This window comes from Kwoniella mangroviensis (genome assembly GCF_000507465.2).
Source record: "Kwoniella mangroviensis CBS 8507 chromosome 1 map unlocalized Ctg01, whole genome shotgun sequence".
Taxonomy (NCBI): Eukaryota; Fungi; Basidiomycota; class Tremellomycetes; order Tremellales; family Cryptococcaceae; genus Kwoniella; species Kwoniella mangrovensis.
The window spans coordinates 524,895-542,504 of record NW_027062533.1 but is presented as its reverse complement, the minus strand read 5'-3'; the positions used below and the strand labels follow the sequence as shown (position 1 = coordinate 542,504).

Sequence of the window (17,610 nt, the reverse complement as noted above, 5' to 3'; positions counted from 1 at the left end):
TTAGCTTGTATGGGAAGACGGAAAAGAAAGAGGGAGAAGGGAAGTTATCAGTGGCAAGGATATACATCTCTACAGACGACCTGAGTCAATAATGTTCATTCTCGACTGGACAGTACGCATCGTCATCCCACCTCCTCCATACCAAAAGAAGAATAATAGACATTTCTTGCTGAGTTAGCAGCTTAGTGCGATCAGGACGAGGTTGATCCTCTTGTATCATGTTGATGTTTCGGAGTTTCATCGTATTGTCCCTGGTCTCATATGAGAATGCGGTATTGTCCAGGTATAGTGTAATGTAAGTGTCAGGATGAAGATGATCGAGGAGTAGGAGTATGATGGGATGTTAGAAGAACAAAAAAAAAGGTTTACCCCAGTTGATCGTCCAACCTCAACGGGTTATTCAACGTGAAACATACTCGTACAGTCAAGCTGCCCCCAGGCACCGAATCCTGGTTTGAAAATACGGAAATTGCCGACTGCCGATCAATATGACAATCACACCCTTCTCTTTGTCTACCTCGCTGCACCGCCTTCATCACTGCTTTTCTCTCGTGTCTTGACCCTGTCCGACCTTTGTTTTGAAAAGCTGGGAAAGGAGAAAAGGAAATGCAAAAACATCAAGTGCAATAGAAGGATTTGATCGCGCGTCTCCCGCTTTGCAACGGAAGACAACTGGTAAAGCGCCAAAACTCCATAGATTTGGTATTTCAAGTTATTATTATGCTACGCGAACGAGTTTTCGCGGAGTATTGTTGGTTTTATATACCGGTTTGTAGCTTGAGCCAACGCATCTCACCATTTAAGGATTGATCGCGCGCCTCCTTCGAGACATGGATGCATCTTTCCCCCCTCCTCTTGGGTGGCGATTATGTAGGATATGTGGAATTATAGGTGGCGAGATAGGTGAAGCACCTCAACTACTCGTTTTACACGGATGATCACTAGACATGACTTATCATACGGAGATCGAGGAGCCATAGGCTCGACTCAAAAACGGCAAACCAGAAGCGACATCAGCCACCTACAACCAGGATGAAACCCGCTAAGTCATGAAACGCTACATTATCAGAAGGAAATTTGTCAGATTGCGAGGTACTAGATCTGTGAACAGGATCGCGTGTATATGTCGATGTGATAGTGATGGGAGTGGAAACTCTGTTAGTATAGATGGACAATAACACATGCCACGAAGTTCAACTTTATCTAGAGAACAGTATCCGTGCTTATCAGCAGAACACATGTACTTAACAGGACAGGGCTGTAGAAGCTCGTCGAGAAGGCACAATATCGATGTATGTGCGTATCCGAATCGCAAGAGCGGACCAGTATCAATCAAAAAGGTCTGATCGCGGCCCCCTAGGTTGGGCCTTTCCATCATTCAACGTTGCAAGCGTTGTGGAAAGCTGTTTAGGTGCGGATTGAGAGATGATTGAATTTTTTCGATTCTGGTATCCACCGAGAATCGAACTTTGCCTACGAGCTGAGCTTTGACTACGTGCTTCTTTAACCCGCTACATGATGTTAAATGGGTAAAAGGTGTTGAGTCACGGTGGAAATGCTACGCGATCGTCTGTGCGGGAGGTTCGAGGCTTATATACCTTGCTTAAGGGCTCAAAAGACCCACCACCTTTGTGAGAATAGTAGAGAGTTTCGAATGAAGGATTCCACACTGCCCTCGACTTGATCGTACGACATAGTGTAATTTACCTGCTTACATATCTTAATGTGAGGAATACAGCATTTGTGGTTCAGCGTTTGAATAGGAAAGCGATACAGTAAAAAGATTGATCGCGCGCCCCCTAGGTTGGGCAGATACTTTTACAGCTTGGCAGAGCCGTAGAGGTTGTTCTACAAGGAGCCTACTCCTGCTCTCAAGGAGAGTTTTGCGGCTGATTATCCACTGACATGCTACAAATGCTTGGTGGCAAATGTGTTTTAGCATTGTGATGTTGGTCTACAAGTTATATCTACTTATACTTTACGTGGTCAGGTGGAAATACCTATCTACGTTCAATATGATTGAGCTACTATTCTTAAAGTGCTCGTAACCGTTGAGCTATGGCGCATGCTACGCGATCAAAAGCATATTATGGCAGGCTATATGAACCCGTTTGAAATGGATCTGTGCGTGAGCAATGCCAATGAAGTGGCTATGGTCCGAGCGTAGGATGTGAATTTATGATAACAAGCAGTTGTGGCTAGATCTCAAAAAGTTTGATCGCGTGTTCTCTTTTGAGAAATTTTACAGAGCTCCATATGGTCTCTTCAAAGCGTGTGTCAAAGAGTTGTAAAGTGCTACATATCTATCTACTACTATTCAGTCCGAGAACGTGAGATCTGGTAGAGATTGAAGGGAAGTGAGGTTGTTACCGCTGAGCTACAGCGACTCATTGCTACGCGATCAATTGAAGGTAGGAAATCATGATATATACACTTTCTATATCCCAGCCATCGGCAATGAGACTTTCTAAGCAAGTTTAGCTGGCAAAGCGAAAAGTTGACCGCGGCCTTTTGGAAGAACAGGATCGAACCTAAGTACGATCGGTTGCAGGGCAACCCAATTTGTGTAAAGTTATATGAAAGCCATCTTGGTATGGTGTTAGAGGGTTAAAGTTAGTCAACCGTTGATCTACGGTGACTTCAACGCTACGCGATCTACCACATTCTTGAAATTTGAATTTGGACTTGCATATAAATGGGAAATCATGAGCTGACGTTATGTACGTTATGTATCTCAATGTTGTATGACTGCATTGACGATCCGGGGTGGGTTCGATTTTGATGTCAAGACGATGAAAAGTCCGAGCTGATGTGAGCTTCTTCGTCGATATGGACTTTTATCCTAATGCAAGAATTTAACGATCAACAATTAAGTTGACTATTATACATATCTAGCAAGGAGGATCATGAATATCAAGTGTAGCTCGATTGACAACCTGCTACAGCTATCCCGTTGACTTCCAACTTCCTCTTCATCCAATGTTCGTTTCCCGCTATAAAATCACTTCTCACTACTTTCCCTCTTTTCCTGACTACTCCTCCATACTCCCACTTCACATATATCCCTTCTACTCTACCTTCCCAGAACTTCGACTTACGCTGAACCAACTCCTCCAGCTGTTCATCTGACGGAGACCGGTCAAATTCTTCCATGATGGGTACGAGATGTATATCACAATCGTGGAGAGTGAGAAGCGATTGTAATCTTTGTCTATCCAAGAAGGTGTCGGTGGATCTATCGTAAAGGTCGAAAGCGATGAACCAATCTGGTAAATTCGTATAACGAATAGAATGCGTGGCATACATTTATTCTCCAAATAGAACATATCTCTCGGCAAAGTACTCATCTTGTCCTAGTAGCCTTAGTAATTTGGCTTGATGTATTTCCAACCAATTTCCTAATCTCTTGAACTGTTCATGAGATGTTGGATTGATATAATGTGATCTATTCTGGACGATGATTTTACTTCGGTCTGACGATAAAGAGAAACCCATATTGGCTCCGTCGATTTTCTCTGTAATGATCACTTTCTCCGTATACCTTCCGCCACTTGCAAGGTCATCTGGGTCTGCAGTGGCATCTGAGTTCGCTTGAGACTGTATGATATCGTCCGAAGTGGCAGCTCCAAGATCTATCAGATGAGGTGTTCTAGGGAACTTGTGTATCCCAATTCTAGGTGAAAGCCTCTCTACAAGCTCAAGAGAAGCCTCAAACGATCTAATCACGCAAATCCCTCTAAAACCTTCATCCAGAGTTGGTCGATCGAATATCTTATCCATCTGTTCAGTGGCATTTCGTACCCTACTTCCAGGTCGTAAAGTGGGATGACCAATTCTCCCTTGTGCTCGAGAGGTACACAAAATTTTATCGTAATCGAACCAGATACACACCGGATTGATTGCCCAATTAGAAGCTAGTCTCAACCACTTTTTACGATCTTCAGAAGACGTGTTACATCGATCTAATAATACTTTCTCATTAGTCGCTAAAGGGGTACGACTGATTTCTGTCTCACATATAGTCCTACTTCCATCATCATCCTGATTGATCCTCTTCCAGCCGGTTTGGTCTCTTGCTATCAGTGCGTTGGAGAACCATGATTTGCCGGAACCTGGTAACCCTAACAACACGAATAAATTCGAATCTTCCTCTATCGTTCCTTCGATGATCAATTTACAAGGCGGTGGTTCAAATGGTCTTTCGGGAAAGATGCTTTGCCTCTTCCATATGGTAGAACACCACCTAGCTACGAATGCCTCCTGTTGGGAAGTCTCTAGACTACCTGGACGTATCTTTCGAAGGGCTGCAATGGCTTCATTAGCTGACATCGAGGGATGATCGCGATCGCCAGCAGGAGGATGAAAGCCGTATGTAGCTAGGTAACAGGCTATGACTGTTCCTGCTCGTCCTTTACCGCCTCCACAGTGTACCAAGAGGGGTAAGTTGGTTTCGTCGTTGAGCAGCTGGATGATAATATCCATTTGCTCAATCGATGGTGGATAGTAGTTTGGGATAGGGGTGAATACGTTCTTGATGGGCTTGGCTTGGAACCAGTGTGCCGGGAGAGGAGTTTCTTCGGTCAATGTGATGATCGTCTTGATTCCTATTGAAGCTAAAGCCGAAATGTCCATTTCATTTCGAGGAGTCGACATGACCGAAAGACAGAAAGGGACGATCCATCTGAAGTACCTTGGTAGTCTATAAAATCTTTCTTGAGAAGATGGTAGAGATGGGGAGTAAGAACGCTGACGAGGTTCGAGGCATAAAGAGGGTATCAGGTTCAATTCTTTAACAGCCGATTGCAATGTTGTTGACCACGGTCTCAAGAGTAGACAAGATAATTCTATGGGTATTTGATGAATTTCATCTTCCAGTAGGATAACGCCCCATTCCGTGTATGCCGAACACCTCTCGACTCCTTTCAGGCAATATCTTATAATCTTCTCTTCATCGTTCTGACTTGCATGCTCGTATCCCTGCGCATAACTGAACATCGCTAATTTGTATCTCTCATTCCGTAAAGCCGTATCCCCAAGTCTGATTGATCCCTTCGATGATGGTTTGTCCGACTCATGCTCAATCAGCACAAGCTGCTCACTGTACGATTGAGTGGCCGAATGATCATCTAAGAGCTGTAGGGTGTATATGAGATGATCTAGAAATTCGGTTGATGGTTCTTTAGGGAAAGTATTTTGTATGATATCGCGTACATCCAATTGTACTTCTTCCTTTTCTTCTAGAGATGACCGGTCCGTCAGTTGGATGTAGAAGTGTCAGGCGGGTAAACTGAAATTTTGACGTATCTGTTCACCTTCAACCCATATGATCAGGAGGTAGTAGACAATGCCATCCTTGATGATGCCTGCTGGATAGACGCGATTGCAGTGAGGTGTGATTCCGCTGATGCTTCGTCTAGCTTCCATGGAGAGGTTGGAGAGCTCATTCTTTTGAAACACGGTTATACTGAAATCATCCTCCCAAGCAGACGGTATATCCAAGGGTATGTTGATATTCGATATGAGGCGGTTGATATCTCTTCCCATTAATACGACTTTCCCGTCTAGTACACTGTTCCGAAATTGGTCCATGATGTGTGACAATCGCTCGGGTCTGGAATTTTGCGAGTATTCCTTTTGGTTTTTCTTGTTGGAAAGAATACCATTTCCTCACCCTATCTATATGTTGTGTATCACTCTCAGACTCAACGGCTCAAAGATGACTGAACAGCCTCGAAGACAATTTAACTCGACGGGCGGATCCGAAGTTGGTGGAAGATGGGTGGCAAATGCGGAGACCCCGGTGTCACATTCCAGGTACGACGAGCCAAAGCTGTATGCAGCCTCGAGGTAACAACGACTCGACAATCCAATCAATCAATCAATCATTTCTTCGCTTTTCCTTCTTCTTCCTTCTTTCTCCCATGACACACTACTTATAACATTGGAAGCGTAGCATCATCCTCTCTTTTACTTTCCATTCGACTACTTTCAAATAGCAAAAGGGAGGCACTCATCGTCAACATGACTACTCCTATCGCAACCTCCCTCGAGGAAATGCAACTCAACGCTACCACCTCTTTCTCTAAATCTAAGACCAAGAAAGACTGGACTCTTCCCCCAACCTTTCTTTCCCTCCTCGCCACTCCTCCCGAGAGAATCATTGATTCTCTCGTTCCGTTCAAACCTCCTACTTTCACTCCCGCCTCCACTTCTACTTCGAACTCTACCTCTACTCCTTCAGCACCATTCATAAATGCTATGAAAAAGGCTCCTGACACTCTTACCGAGAAAGGTGCTCAGGCCTACTCCTCCACTGGATCGGCTCTTGTAGACTTGTTCAACGACTTCGCTCCTGGTATGGGAGTTGAACCTCTTCATGAACTTCTCGAAAAGGCTTGGAAGGAAGATTCGGAAGCGTAGGTGTCATTTGTGTCCTTCTATCATCTGGATCAACGTCTTCTTCATCTACGGACCAAAAAGCTGATATTGTCTTCTCGTAGTACACTCAAATTGATTTTCCAGGGAAGATCGATCCATGAGGGAAAAGGGTGGAAAGAAGGCTTTTACAGAGCTTGCGCATGGCTTTGGGAGTATCACCCCAGAACTTTCCTAGAAAAGTAAGTATCTCACATCGGTGTAATATCCCAAAAGATTTCTGGGCTGGCTATTCTGAGCTGATGTTATCTCTCTCCTCTAGCTTACACATCATTGTAGACCCGACATGTAAACGACCTAGAGACCCCAAGAGGGACGAAGAGAGACGAAAACGTCGAGAAGAGCGTGCCGCTGCCAACAATAATGGTATTGTAGACTTAGATGAAGATGGGAATGTAGAGTTGGATGTCCCGGAAGATTACGAATACCCCTTTAGACCTCACGGTACATTCAAAGAGTAAGTCGTGGATCTTGGTCTCATCTGTTGGCCGCCCACATTGCTGACTTTCCTCTTCTTCAGTCTCACCGAGTTGCTTATTCTCCATATCAGTGGCCAACTTAGCGTCAAGTACAAAGACAAGATCACTGCTCTCGATGAAGGTATCGCACCAGCATGGCAAGCTTCGACCTTCAAGGCTTCTCGATTGGCTTTAAAGGCTGATCCTAAGTCTAAGAGAAATCGAAATGGGTTCAAAGCCATTCTCAAAGCAGCCAAGAAAAAGCAAAAGGAAAAAGATCACGATGCATTTGAGCTAAGTCTTTGGAGAGCACCAAGCTGTAAGTCACCATGGCCATGAGACTGTTTAGTGTATACTGAATAATACGAAATTCACTGTAGCTGGCGAGAAACACAAGATCCTCCATCAACGAGCTGAGAAAGCTTTGTCCCACGATAAGAAGTACCAGGCACTCTACATCACGGTCTTGCATATCTTTGTCAAATACCTCAAAGAAGATCTTCGTTCCTTAGACAAACACGAAGACTTCCTTAGACTCCGACCTAATCACCCTGAACGATTGGCGTTCAAGAATGACACTTCGCCGCACCTCTTCGCACTCACTTATGCGGCTAAATGGGTGCCTTCACCAGGTAAAAGTGGCGATAGACATACTCTCTTTGCTACTGCTTTGGCCCATATGTTTTATCCTGGCGATGGGGTCGAATGGTCGAGGGAGAAGCTTCAAAAGAAAGTGCTCACTCCTCTTAGGAAAGCTTTGTCTGTTCCAGAAGTGGAGATGTCAAATCGATCTTGGAACATCGATTATCCTAAGGTGTGTATCATCTATCTTTACCTCATGTAATTATCGCTCATACGTCACACTCTTGCAGGTGCCGTCGAGATCCATGGCTCGTAATGCGAACGCGTTCGCTGAACACGATCCTCGAGGTTTCGACAAATACTTGAATAGAGTGTCGAAAGGGTAAGTCCAACTTTGCTGGTAACGAAAATTGGCTGATTTACTTGGTTTAGACGAACGACAATTTCCGGTGCCTCCTTGATGCCGCACGAGCTTCTCTATGATGGTAAGTTGATCTGATGAGTTTCATGGCCAAAGCTGACGTCTTCTTGTGACAGCAACCCGCGGTGATAATGCAATCACCAAGAGATTAGCCGACCTTCAATGGCACACCATGGTCCAATCAATTCGAACTTCCTCTGCCAACCGACTGAATAATTGCATCGCCATCGCCGATGTTTCCGGATCCATGGGCTCCTTCTTCTACGGCCAAAAGAAAAATCCTTCGCCTATACTCCCTTGCATCGCTCTGACCTTGCTTCTGGGTGAACTCGCTGTGGCTCCATGGAACGGGGCATTCTTCACTTTCTCAGCCGAACCCAAATTTGAGACCATCGAAGTCTCTCTCCCTCTTTCCGAAAGAGCGAAAACCCTCTCTCACGCTCACTGGGAGATGTCGACAAACTTCTACAAGGTATTCGATCTTATCCTTGCTACCGCTAGGACTCAAAAGCTCAAACCGGATGATATGGTGAAGAAGGTATTCGTCTTCTCCGATATGCAATTCGATGCCGCTGCTGGAAAACAATACGGTGAGACCGAACATGATGTGATCAAAAGAAAATTCGAGGAAGCTGGATATCCTCTTCCGGAACTGGTCTACTGGAATCTCGCTCCAAGATATGATGGTGCTCCGAAACCTATCCCCAGCGATGTACCTGGCGTATCACTGTTCTCCGGCTTCTCTGGCGCCCTCGTGAAATATTTCTTAGGCCAAGCTGATTTGGATGAAGATGTGACGATGGATGTGGAAGAGGAAGAAGATGAGGATGACGAAGATATGGTGGTTGTTGGTGGACGTACCAAGATAGGAGAAAAAGAAAAGAAAGCGGAGAAGAAGAACGACTCACCTTTGGATACTGTCAGAAAGGTGACCAGTGCCGAGTCGTTCAAAGATCTCAAGGTGATTGATTAGATTGGTTGATATGGCGGCGCAAGAGGAGAGAAGAACGAGCAATGACTCATATAGCTTGTAGTCAAAGTTGTGTATAGATTATATCGAATTTGATTGTATATCCCATCCATTACCATATTGTATCTTAGAACTCACCCCTATATCTGTTGTATATAACGAAAGATATCATTGCAATGAAACGAAATGAATAATACTATGACTATGGCACGAATATACTGGTACGAATCGGCCGTAGAGCGAGTCATTCGAAGCGAGAAGAGCAGTCGCGTGAGATTCGAGATTTTCCCTGATACCCCGCAAATCTGTTTGAGTGACTGTGCCTGGGTCTCGTACGGGATGAGCGTTACCCCGCATTTCCATCTGAATGGGATTCGTCCACTAGACACTTTTGGAGGTTTGACCTGAAAAGGGTCTTTAGAGTGTGTTGTTGATCCTGTGTTTTGTTGACATCTGAGCATCTGAGCATTGATGTCCTCCTACTTACATCTGTCATCTTGACTCAGCATAACAATACACGTAAAAGCAATCTGATCCGATCGTATCCAGAAAATCATTCCTTCATAGCATATGGCAAACAGCATATATCATAGAGTAGAGCAATAGACATTCATTCATTCATTCACGCATAACGAACGACGGACGCCACGACGAGATAAACAAAGTTGATTGATCAACAGAAAGGTGAGTGGGATTGATTCAGTTTGGTTCAATCCAAATATATATGATGCCAATGCGTAGTCCCTGGTCTGTGGGCGCTCTATCCTATCCATTCAGAACTGAGAGACATCTGTGTACCAGTTGTTGATCTCCCTTCTACCTGAATATGAGATTCGATCAGACCCACCCAGTCTCATTTCATAATTATGGTCTTCATCTGAATTCCTCTAGCCTCTCCGTTATCTCGCATCCATACTGTTATTTATCATATACACACAGTAGCATCTATACGATAAGGAAAACAAACTGATCACGGATTTCTCTTTTCTGCTTCTTATAGATACTTCGAAATCAATACGCAGTACATCGCATAAACCTAAGAACTATCTAGTCTACCTCTCAGATCCCATTGAACCGCATTCAAAATCACATCACGAGTACGATGAGCAAATACCAACAGAAACCTTACACTGCAGAGGAGAAACGTAAAGCTATAGAAACGTATTCTGAGAAAATACAGTACAGTCCGAGATATTCTAGTGAGTTTGCCCCTTCTTTTTTTTCTACCTTGACTGTTCACTTGCAAGTCTCCTCTCTGCATGGATTGACACTGGCGTGGTAAGTGCGCGCATCTGGGCGTGAAGTGCTGACGATTATTGGTTATGTGTTTGTATAGATGAAGATTGGGAATATAGGTGGGTAACCGACCTTACAGCTATCATTGTGAGATGACTGGTTCAGCTGACTCTGGATCATCATGTAGACACGTTATCGTTAGTATCATCGTCCTGCTCATAGTTCACCATGACATCTCCAGCCTGTCCCTCTCCCTTCCATCTCCGTCTCCAAGCATGCAAAGAACATTTCGTCGACAACTTTTCTAATGTTTCACTAAATTTTGCAGATTCCAAAACAACTCGTCAAGTACGTTCCTCCAGGTGTTTGTCCCGAAGATGTATGGAGAGGCTTGGGTATCAGACAATCGCCAGGGTGAGTCGGAAGTGCAGCAAGAGAAGACAACTTGCAAATACCCCTCCCCTCTGGACTTCAATTTCGTACTTCACTACACAATATGTCCAGAAATACCCTAACCACAATATGCGGGTGAAAAGTGGAGCATGCTGATAGATTGTGCTTCTGATGTGTAGATGGGAGATGTATATGAGACATGAACCTGTAAGTCAGCCAGGTATGTTGGAATCTAGGTACATTAGCTGACAAATGCATGATGCTCTGTAGGAACCTGTGAATATCTTTCATTCTTAAGTCATACTCTTTCATCGCCTGATCTTTGCTCCGTCTTACACCGAGCATCGATCACCCGCATTCATGGATCTTCACTGATTGGGAGTTTGAAGCGTCACCGCACTCTACCAGCGTGATATCATGTTCGGTACCGTGGAATGTTGCTCTTACATTTTGCTGACGCTTTTGCATAAATCGCAGCACGTCTTGCTCTTCCGTCGTCCAAAGGATTACGATGCGGTGCATCAGCCTTTCTCGCAAGTCATGGGAGCTAGGGCGATGAACGTTGTGGGCGGGAAGAAGTAAAAGGTTGGTGAACGGTCGATCAACTCGAGGTTGCACTCTTAGGAGTCTGGCCGATCAAAGGTCGTTCCTCTTCCAGCGATCAAGCTAACACTGGAACATAAACATTTTTTTTTTCTATTTCCTCACTTTTCTTGGGATTATATCAAATATCATAAGCAGTACATTATGAAACTTTATATACAATTTACATAGCATTTTCATCCTTTCTTTCTTTCTATAACAATTAATCATTATTTTACGATTCTTATTCTCATTCTCGTTTTTATGTTTGATTTATCTCCCCTGCATTTGGTATATAGCATCATGGTTGACTGTCGTACAATCGAAGTGTAAGAAGAAGAGACAGGGATGCGGAGGTACTTTCTACACTATCCAATTGGCATGAGAATGCATTTCATATCAGTTTGTTTGGGTATCACCCAGCACAATCGGAAATGGAAATGGGAATGTCAAATATGTTGAAATGACTTAAAATTAGGTAAGACACAGATTCGCCGTACACAATCATATCATTCTTAATTATCTCGTCTCGTTTAGAAGATCGGAAGAATTCTTACTCTGAGACTCTCACTAGTAATAGCAAAAGTGCGAGAGATGTCCAGATGTGAACGATCAATAAGTTCTACATCACTTCGATAAACAACCTTTTCTTTAACTTATGTGTAGCACAAATATGTAATTGAGATAGATTGATTCAAATAGTGGGACTGAAACGAACGAACGTAAGATGAATACAGATTTATACATTTCTTACATAAACTCCCTATATATATATAAGAACCGATTCCCTCCTCTGCGACTACTAAGCTCTATATAATCGGATAAAATTGATAAACCAATATCCTTCTATATACCATTTCTCTTTCCACTGATCCAATCGCTCACTATCGGTTGAACATATACATTCAACAATACACCCGCACCGGCAGCTACGAGGAACCAAACGATTGAATTCAATCTGTCCGCTGCGGTTGATTCTGTTTCGTCAACTTTCTGTTTGGCTGCAGTTGTAGTCTGAGAGGAAGCGGAAGACGGTAATCGAATGACTGAGAATAAGTCGGTGTTGAGTGAGAAAGCGATATTGGCTTCTTCGACTAGGTCGGCTACAATAGATAACAAACACGACATGAGAATCAGAATGAAAATCAGATACAAAGACAGGTGTGATGCGACCCAGAAGGCATCCTGGGTAATCGATATTTGATGTTTGGTGTTTTACTCACCTTTTAACACCTGATCTTCACCTACACCTTCATCCATCCCTTTCCTAAACCAATCTTTGACCTCACCCAATCTCTTCTTCGCATCGAACTTTGACTCGTTGTCCCCTTCGTTGGATCTATTTTGGAATTCGAAATAATAGAATTTCGTTCCATCCTCCCCTGAGAGGTCATACGATTTCTTGACTCTCGCGCCGATAAATTGACCTCCCGATAGATCACCTAGATACCTCACGTATGAATGAGCCAGTAATTTCGAGGAGGAAGATGATGAGGTAGAGAGCGATTTGAGATGGTTGATGTAGTTTGATAATGGTTCCGGAGGGGAGACGAATATTTCTTCGAGGAATGGAGGAACTGCGAATGGAGGCAAGGAAGTAGTATTGGATGATAGAGATGAATTGAATGTGGAGCTTGAAGATGAGGAGGAAGAAGGGAGGAGAGTGAGTAGGTAGGATATGTCCTCGGCCAAAGCGGGTGCACGAGCGAGGAGGGCGGGATCGTATGTTGGTGCCAGGACGGGGTTGGACGAGTTTTCCGCCAGACCCAGTTCGAGAGTGCTGCCGGAATGAGGTTAAGAGTTAGCATGGATAGTTTATCTGCAGATATTTATGTTGAGGATAGCGCAAATTACATGTTATTGCATGACTCGATGAGATGGCAATCGATTAACACATATCGATATAGATGTGACAATCACTCACTCATAAATTCTCCATAACACAGCCAACCACCTGATATATTCCTCCGACCCCAATCCACCTTGTACCAGCGCAGCGGCCCCAGCAGAATGTTCAGCTTTGACGTGAGCGCGTTGCGTACCAAGCTTGAGTAATGTCGATACCGGCTGGTTCAGGTCTAATTCCTGTCCGCCAGGTAATTTACCACCTCGAGCGGAGTGTTGTGGTTGGGAATTTTCGGTAGGTGTGTTGGGCGAGAATGAGGGCGTGTCGATCGGTGAAGACGAAGAAGGGGTTGAGGAGAGGTTGAGATGGAGCTGCGATGATGAGGAGTGTGGAGGAGGTTGAATAATTGAGAGGTTAGCGAATGGACAGATTGCTTTCATCTTGATTTTGATTGTAAAGGTTTTGTAGTGAAGGATTGATAAGATCACTCGTATGAATTGAGTAGAGTAGATAAAGAGGTTGCTCTTCACACAGTCCCATTTGCGGGGAAAACAAGGAAGATATGGTATTTTATGAAAGACGTGATGAGATAGATATACCGGCCGAAAGACCAGACTTTACATCATAGCATTGAGATAGATCAGGTTTATAGACACTTACTTGCTTATCAGATACGGCGGTCTGCATTGTTGTTCGTTATCGTTCCTTTCTTGGTTGTGTTTCCTTTCCTTTATTCACGGGGGTGGGGTGAATGGGGTTGATGATGTCAGATACGCTGTATAAGTAAACACTGTAGAGTATAGTACTTGATACTGTTCTGATAGATGGTTGACGATGATAAGATGGTCGATGGTCGATGGCAATGAGTATGGATGGTGATGGTGTGCTTGCTGGGAAATTACTGGTAGTTTTCTAGCATATCTAGCTTCCGGCCTGCTCCGCTGTTCCTTTCCTTTCCTCGCTGTCTTTTGTCTTGGCTTCGGCCGACTGATCCCTCATGTTTAAACCACTTATCAGATAAACCTCAATTCCTACCAGAGCATATGCATGTATCCTATGACTCGTACTCTTACCCCTAGCTCTGTCACATGTTCTTGAGGAACAGTGCAACCGAGTCACCGTCTGTCTCTGCCAGGCATTGTTTATAGGCGAAAGTATTTTCTGACAATATGGTGAAAATTCTGCTTGAGATATGCCTTTTCTCTATTTACCACATATCGTCCTACACCTCTGTCTGCAGTCTGGATATTGGTCATCATGCGTATTTGAATCTTGGAGATGTGAGATAGTGCTACGGAACAAGTACTGGCCCAAGTGACCGTCCATCATCACCACATCTCTACGGACATACATACACGTCGCGTCTTTCGTCTTGTTGCACCGGTCAAGATTACCCCTGAGTCCCATTTCAACCGGACACCGCGCATGGTCACCGAATTATGACTACTCGTATGGAAAAAAGTTCAACGCTCACCTCCATCCTGTGGGATTAACCAATCATTCACTCGTCGTCCTTGTCCTTGCTGATCATATCGTAGACCGAGATGAAGGGGCTACTTCAAGATATATAAGAAGTGGGGAGAGATGATTTGGATCAGATTCGCCAAATACCTTTGAACGGCAATCCACCCAGTCCACCTTAGAAGAAGTACAGTAGATATACAATGGACAACGGACATGACACCAACGAACAGAAAAAATTACGATTAAGAGTGAGTCTACTTTAATACATTCCTTTGCAGATATCTCCGTGTATGCACATAAGCTAAACCTCGATATGATACTGGATAGAGCTCGCCGATACCAAAATCCAGAATGACCGAATATCAACCACACGAATTACCTTTACCCGTCCCTTCACCTGCTTCTCCTTCTGCTTCTAGTCTTACGGGAAAGAAACACTCGATAACTGATTTTACAATATCCATACCTGGTTCCACGATCCGCACCAATACAAATACGAGTACGACAACACAGCATTCGATACCGAGATGGAACACCTTAGAGTTTCGATTGTACGCACTGGTGTTTGTGGTGGTCGTACCGATGATGATTTGGATACCAATCAAACTGAGTTTACGTGAGTAATATCTTTGGACAGTCGACAGCAGAGGATATGACCAATGGTGAAGAAGACCCCTGTGTCCGCATATATCTCTATAAATATACATGTATGGGACATTGTCTCTTTGCTGATTTTCTCGACTTGATAATTTCAAAAATAGCTTCACATCCTAATTATTGGAATTATGAACATCGATTATCAGAGGGATGGTTTGGGTATAAAGTTGTGAGTAATCTCATCTTCACACATTACATATCATTCCATAGCCACAGAGAAGGAGAGAAACGAAAAACGTTGGGAATACTTATATTTCAATATATTTTAAATAGGATAACAGTGATGCTCAATATCGATCCTTCCGGTCCAACCTCCTCCCCCTCCTTACACTCTCGTCAATATATCTTATCCTCTCTCACCTATTCTCAAGACTTACCGGTCCTTCTTCACAGCAAAGAGTCAAGTTCATACTTGGATTTTCCATCTCCATGATAATACTCTTACACGGATTCTCATCAATCAAAATCCTTTTGATCCTTTCATCAAATTACTATATCTCCAAATTACCTTTACCCGGCGGATTGAAGAAGTTTTGGCCAGCTGTGTTGATCGTATTGAATATGGGGGTGTTGTTCGTCAATGAACGGAATGACGGATATAAATTTGGAGAGCTACATGCCGCACTAGGGACACTTGTGAGTGCAACATATCCAAGCTTGAATGATGAAGCAGGGAAAAGTCATTTTCGAAGAAAAAGGATTGCAATATCCATCCCTGAAAACATATGTGTGATGTTACAGTGGGATGTCCTGCAAGAAAAAGATGACCGCGACATGGAATGAATAGACTGATCATGCGTGTTAACTTGCCTATAGGACAACTGGAGTGGCCTCCTACCACGTTGGCATATAAGTTTTAATATCACGATGATGAGGATGGTTTCGTTCGGTGTGGATTATCTATGGAGAGAACAAAATACGAATCAAGAGGTATGTATCGTATTGAGAACGACGATGTGGTGAATACTTTAGCTAATTGATCTGCTGATCAATGCAGGTTCCAACTGAATATAAAAAACGAGTGAACACTTCATTACCTTCTGAAGAATATAATTACATCAATCATCTTGCATACTGTTTATATCCACCTTTATATATTGCTGGGCCCATTATCACTTTCAACGATTTTATCTGGCAGGTGAGTAGAATATTCCTCTCGCTCTCTTACGTCTCAAGAGTCATGTGATTTGCGAAAACTTACGATGACACTGGCCAACTACTTAATCTAGATACGCAATCCCACATCAATACCCACCAAATCGAAAATATCATACGGGATCAGGTTCCTATTCTCGATACTTACGATGGAATCCGTATTACATACGATGTACGTCGTAGCTATAAAAGATACGAAAGCTTGGCAAGGCGATTCACCGGCTGAGATGAGTATGATTGGATTCTGGAATTTGGTGGTGGTTTGGTTAAAGGTGAGTGATGATTACAAAATTCATCTAAACCAAACTAACTGACGATTCACTTCACCTCGAACAACCACATTGAACCCCAAACCACAGCTCCTCATTCCATGGCGGTTCTTCAGACTTTGGGCACTGTTAGATGGGATGGACCCACCTGAGAATATGATCAGATGCGTGGCGAACAATTATTCGACTTTAGGATTTTGGAGGAGTTGGCATAGGAGTTATAATCTTTGGGTTGTCAGGTGAGTGAGCCTACTGCTGAGTTCTCTCATTTCTCACAATTGCGCTTGAATACATGTGTCTGTGAGGACTGAGAATCACACTCTCTCCGGATCTGAGAGAATAAGGAGACAACTCATTGATCGGTGGATAGGACGTATAGCTGATCTCTGGTCTGCGGGTCGACAGATACATCTACATCCCCGTTGGTGGTTCGAAGAATACCATTCTAGCTACAGCATTAGTATTCACCTTTGTAGCATTATGGCATGACTTGTCTTTCAAGCTGTTAGCTTGGGGATGGTTGGTTAGTTTGTTCATCTTACCTGAACTATCAGCAAGGAAGGTGTTCAAAGAGAGTAAAGTGAGTAATCGTTAGCTGGCAATATGGTGCAGATCTTTCAGCTGATTTGCGGAACGTCGCATATGCAGTACGGTCAACAATGGTATTATAGGCATTTATGTGCGATCGGAGGAGTGTTCAATATACTATTAATGATGTCTGCGAACTTGGTCGGATTTGTCTTGGGATTAGAGGGGATGAAAGTTTTGCTAGTCGAGTTGACATCTACCATATCGGGTGAGTTTAGTTTATCTCGAATCTCAATCAGAAGCGTAGCAGGGGGACTGATATTGGTTTTCATGTTTCATATTTCACGACAGGTTGGGTATTTATGGTTTTTGCTAGTTGCTGTTTGTTCGTAGCTGTACAGGTCATGTTTGAGTACCGGGAGGAGGAGAGACGGAGAGGTATAGATAGGCGGTGTTGATTTGTATTTCGATTCACGATTCATGATTCATAATTCACGTTTGAGGAGTCGCGCTATCGTACAATAAGATAGAGTTTACTTTCAATTTGGCTTGGCATGTTAGGAGAATGGGATTCCCTGAATGTTACGTTATGATCATGAGCATGATCGTCTTTT

At 43.6% G+C, this 17,610-nt stretch overlaps 5 protein-coding genes across 5 annotated transcripts; 3 read left to right on the top strand and 2 right to left on the bottom strand.

Moving 5' to 3' along the window:
- Positions 1-2,913: 2,913 nt before the first annotated feature.
- On the bottom strand, positions 2,914-5,589 carry I203_100187 (uncharacterized protein; the record flags this gene model as incomplete). Its single annotated transcript, XM_019151326.1, has 3 exons — positions 2,914-3,235; positions 3,344-5,237; positions 5,313-5,589. 3 exons carry the CDS (start codon positions 5,587-5,589, stop codon positions 2,914-2,916), a joined length of 2,493 nt encoding a protein of 830 aa, XP_018999409.1.
- Positions 5,590-6,021: 432 nt separating this feature from the next.
- Positions 6,022-8,869, top strand: I203_100186 (uncharacterized protein; the record flags this gene model as incomplete). Its single annotated transcript, XM_019151325.1, has 8 exons — positions 6,022-6,416; positions 6,501-6,617; positions 6,698-6,892; positions 6,956-7,212; positions 7,274-7,707; positions 7,766-7,857; positions 7,908-7,960; positions 8,013-8,869. 8 exons carry the CDS (start codon positions 6,022-6,024, stop codon positions 8,867-8,869), a joined length of 2,400 nt encoding a protein of 799 aa, XP_018999408.1.
- A 1,099-nt stretch (positions 8,870-9,968) lies between these two features.
- Positions 9,969-11,077, top strand: I203_100185 (uncharacterized protein; the record flags this gene model as incomplete). The annotated part of the gene is made up of 6 exons (XM_065516583.1): positions 9,969-10,065; positions 10,203-10,221; positions 10,290-10,299; positions 10,431-10,516; positions 10,675-10,702; positions 10,973-11,077. The coding sequence occupies 6 exons, from the start codon at positions 9,969-9,971 to the stop codon at positions 11,075-11,077; spliced, it is 345 nt and encodes a 114-aa protein (XP_065373401.1).
- Positions 11,078-11,923: 846 nt separating this feature from the next.
- On the bottom strand, positions 11,924-13,363 carry I203_100184 (uncharacterized protein; the record flags this gene model as incomplete). The annotated part of the gene is made up of 3 exons (XM_019151323.1): positions 11,924-12,180; positions 12,301-12,857; positions 13,002-13,363. 3 exons carry the CDS (start codon positions 13,361-13,363, stop codon positions 11,924-11,926), a joined length of 1,176 nt encoding a protein of 391 aa, XP_018999406.1.
- Positions 13,364-14,738: 1,375 nt separating this feature from the next.
- I203_100183 (uncharacterized protein) lies at positions 14,739-17,454 on the top strand (the record flags this gene model as incomplete). Its single annotated transcript, XM_019151322.1, has 10 exons — positions 14,739-15,003; positions 15,149-15,213; positions 15,318-15,680; positions 15,861-15,974; positions 16,042-16,182; positions 16,274-16,471; positions 16,559-16,707; positions 16,874-17,048; positions 17,117-17,264; positions 17,348-17,454. The coding sequence occupies 10 exons, from the start codon at positions 14,739-14,741 to the stop codon at positions 17,452-17,454; spliced, it is 1,725 nt and encodes a 574-aa protein (XP_018999405.1).
- Between the last annotated feature and the right edge of the window lie 156 nt (positions 17,455-17,610).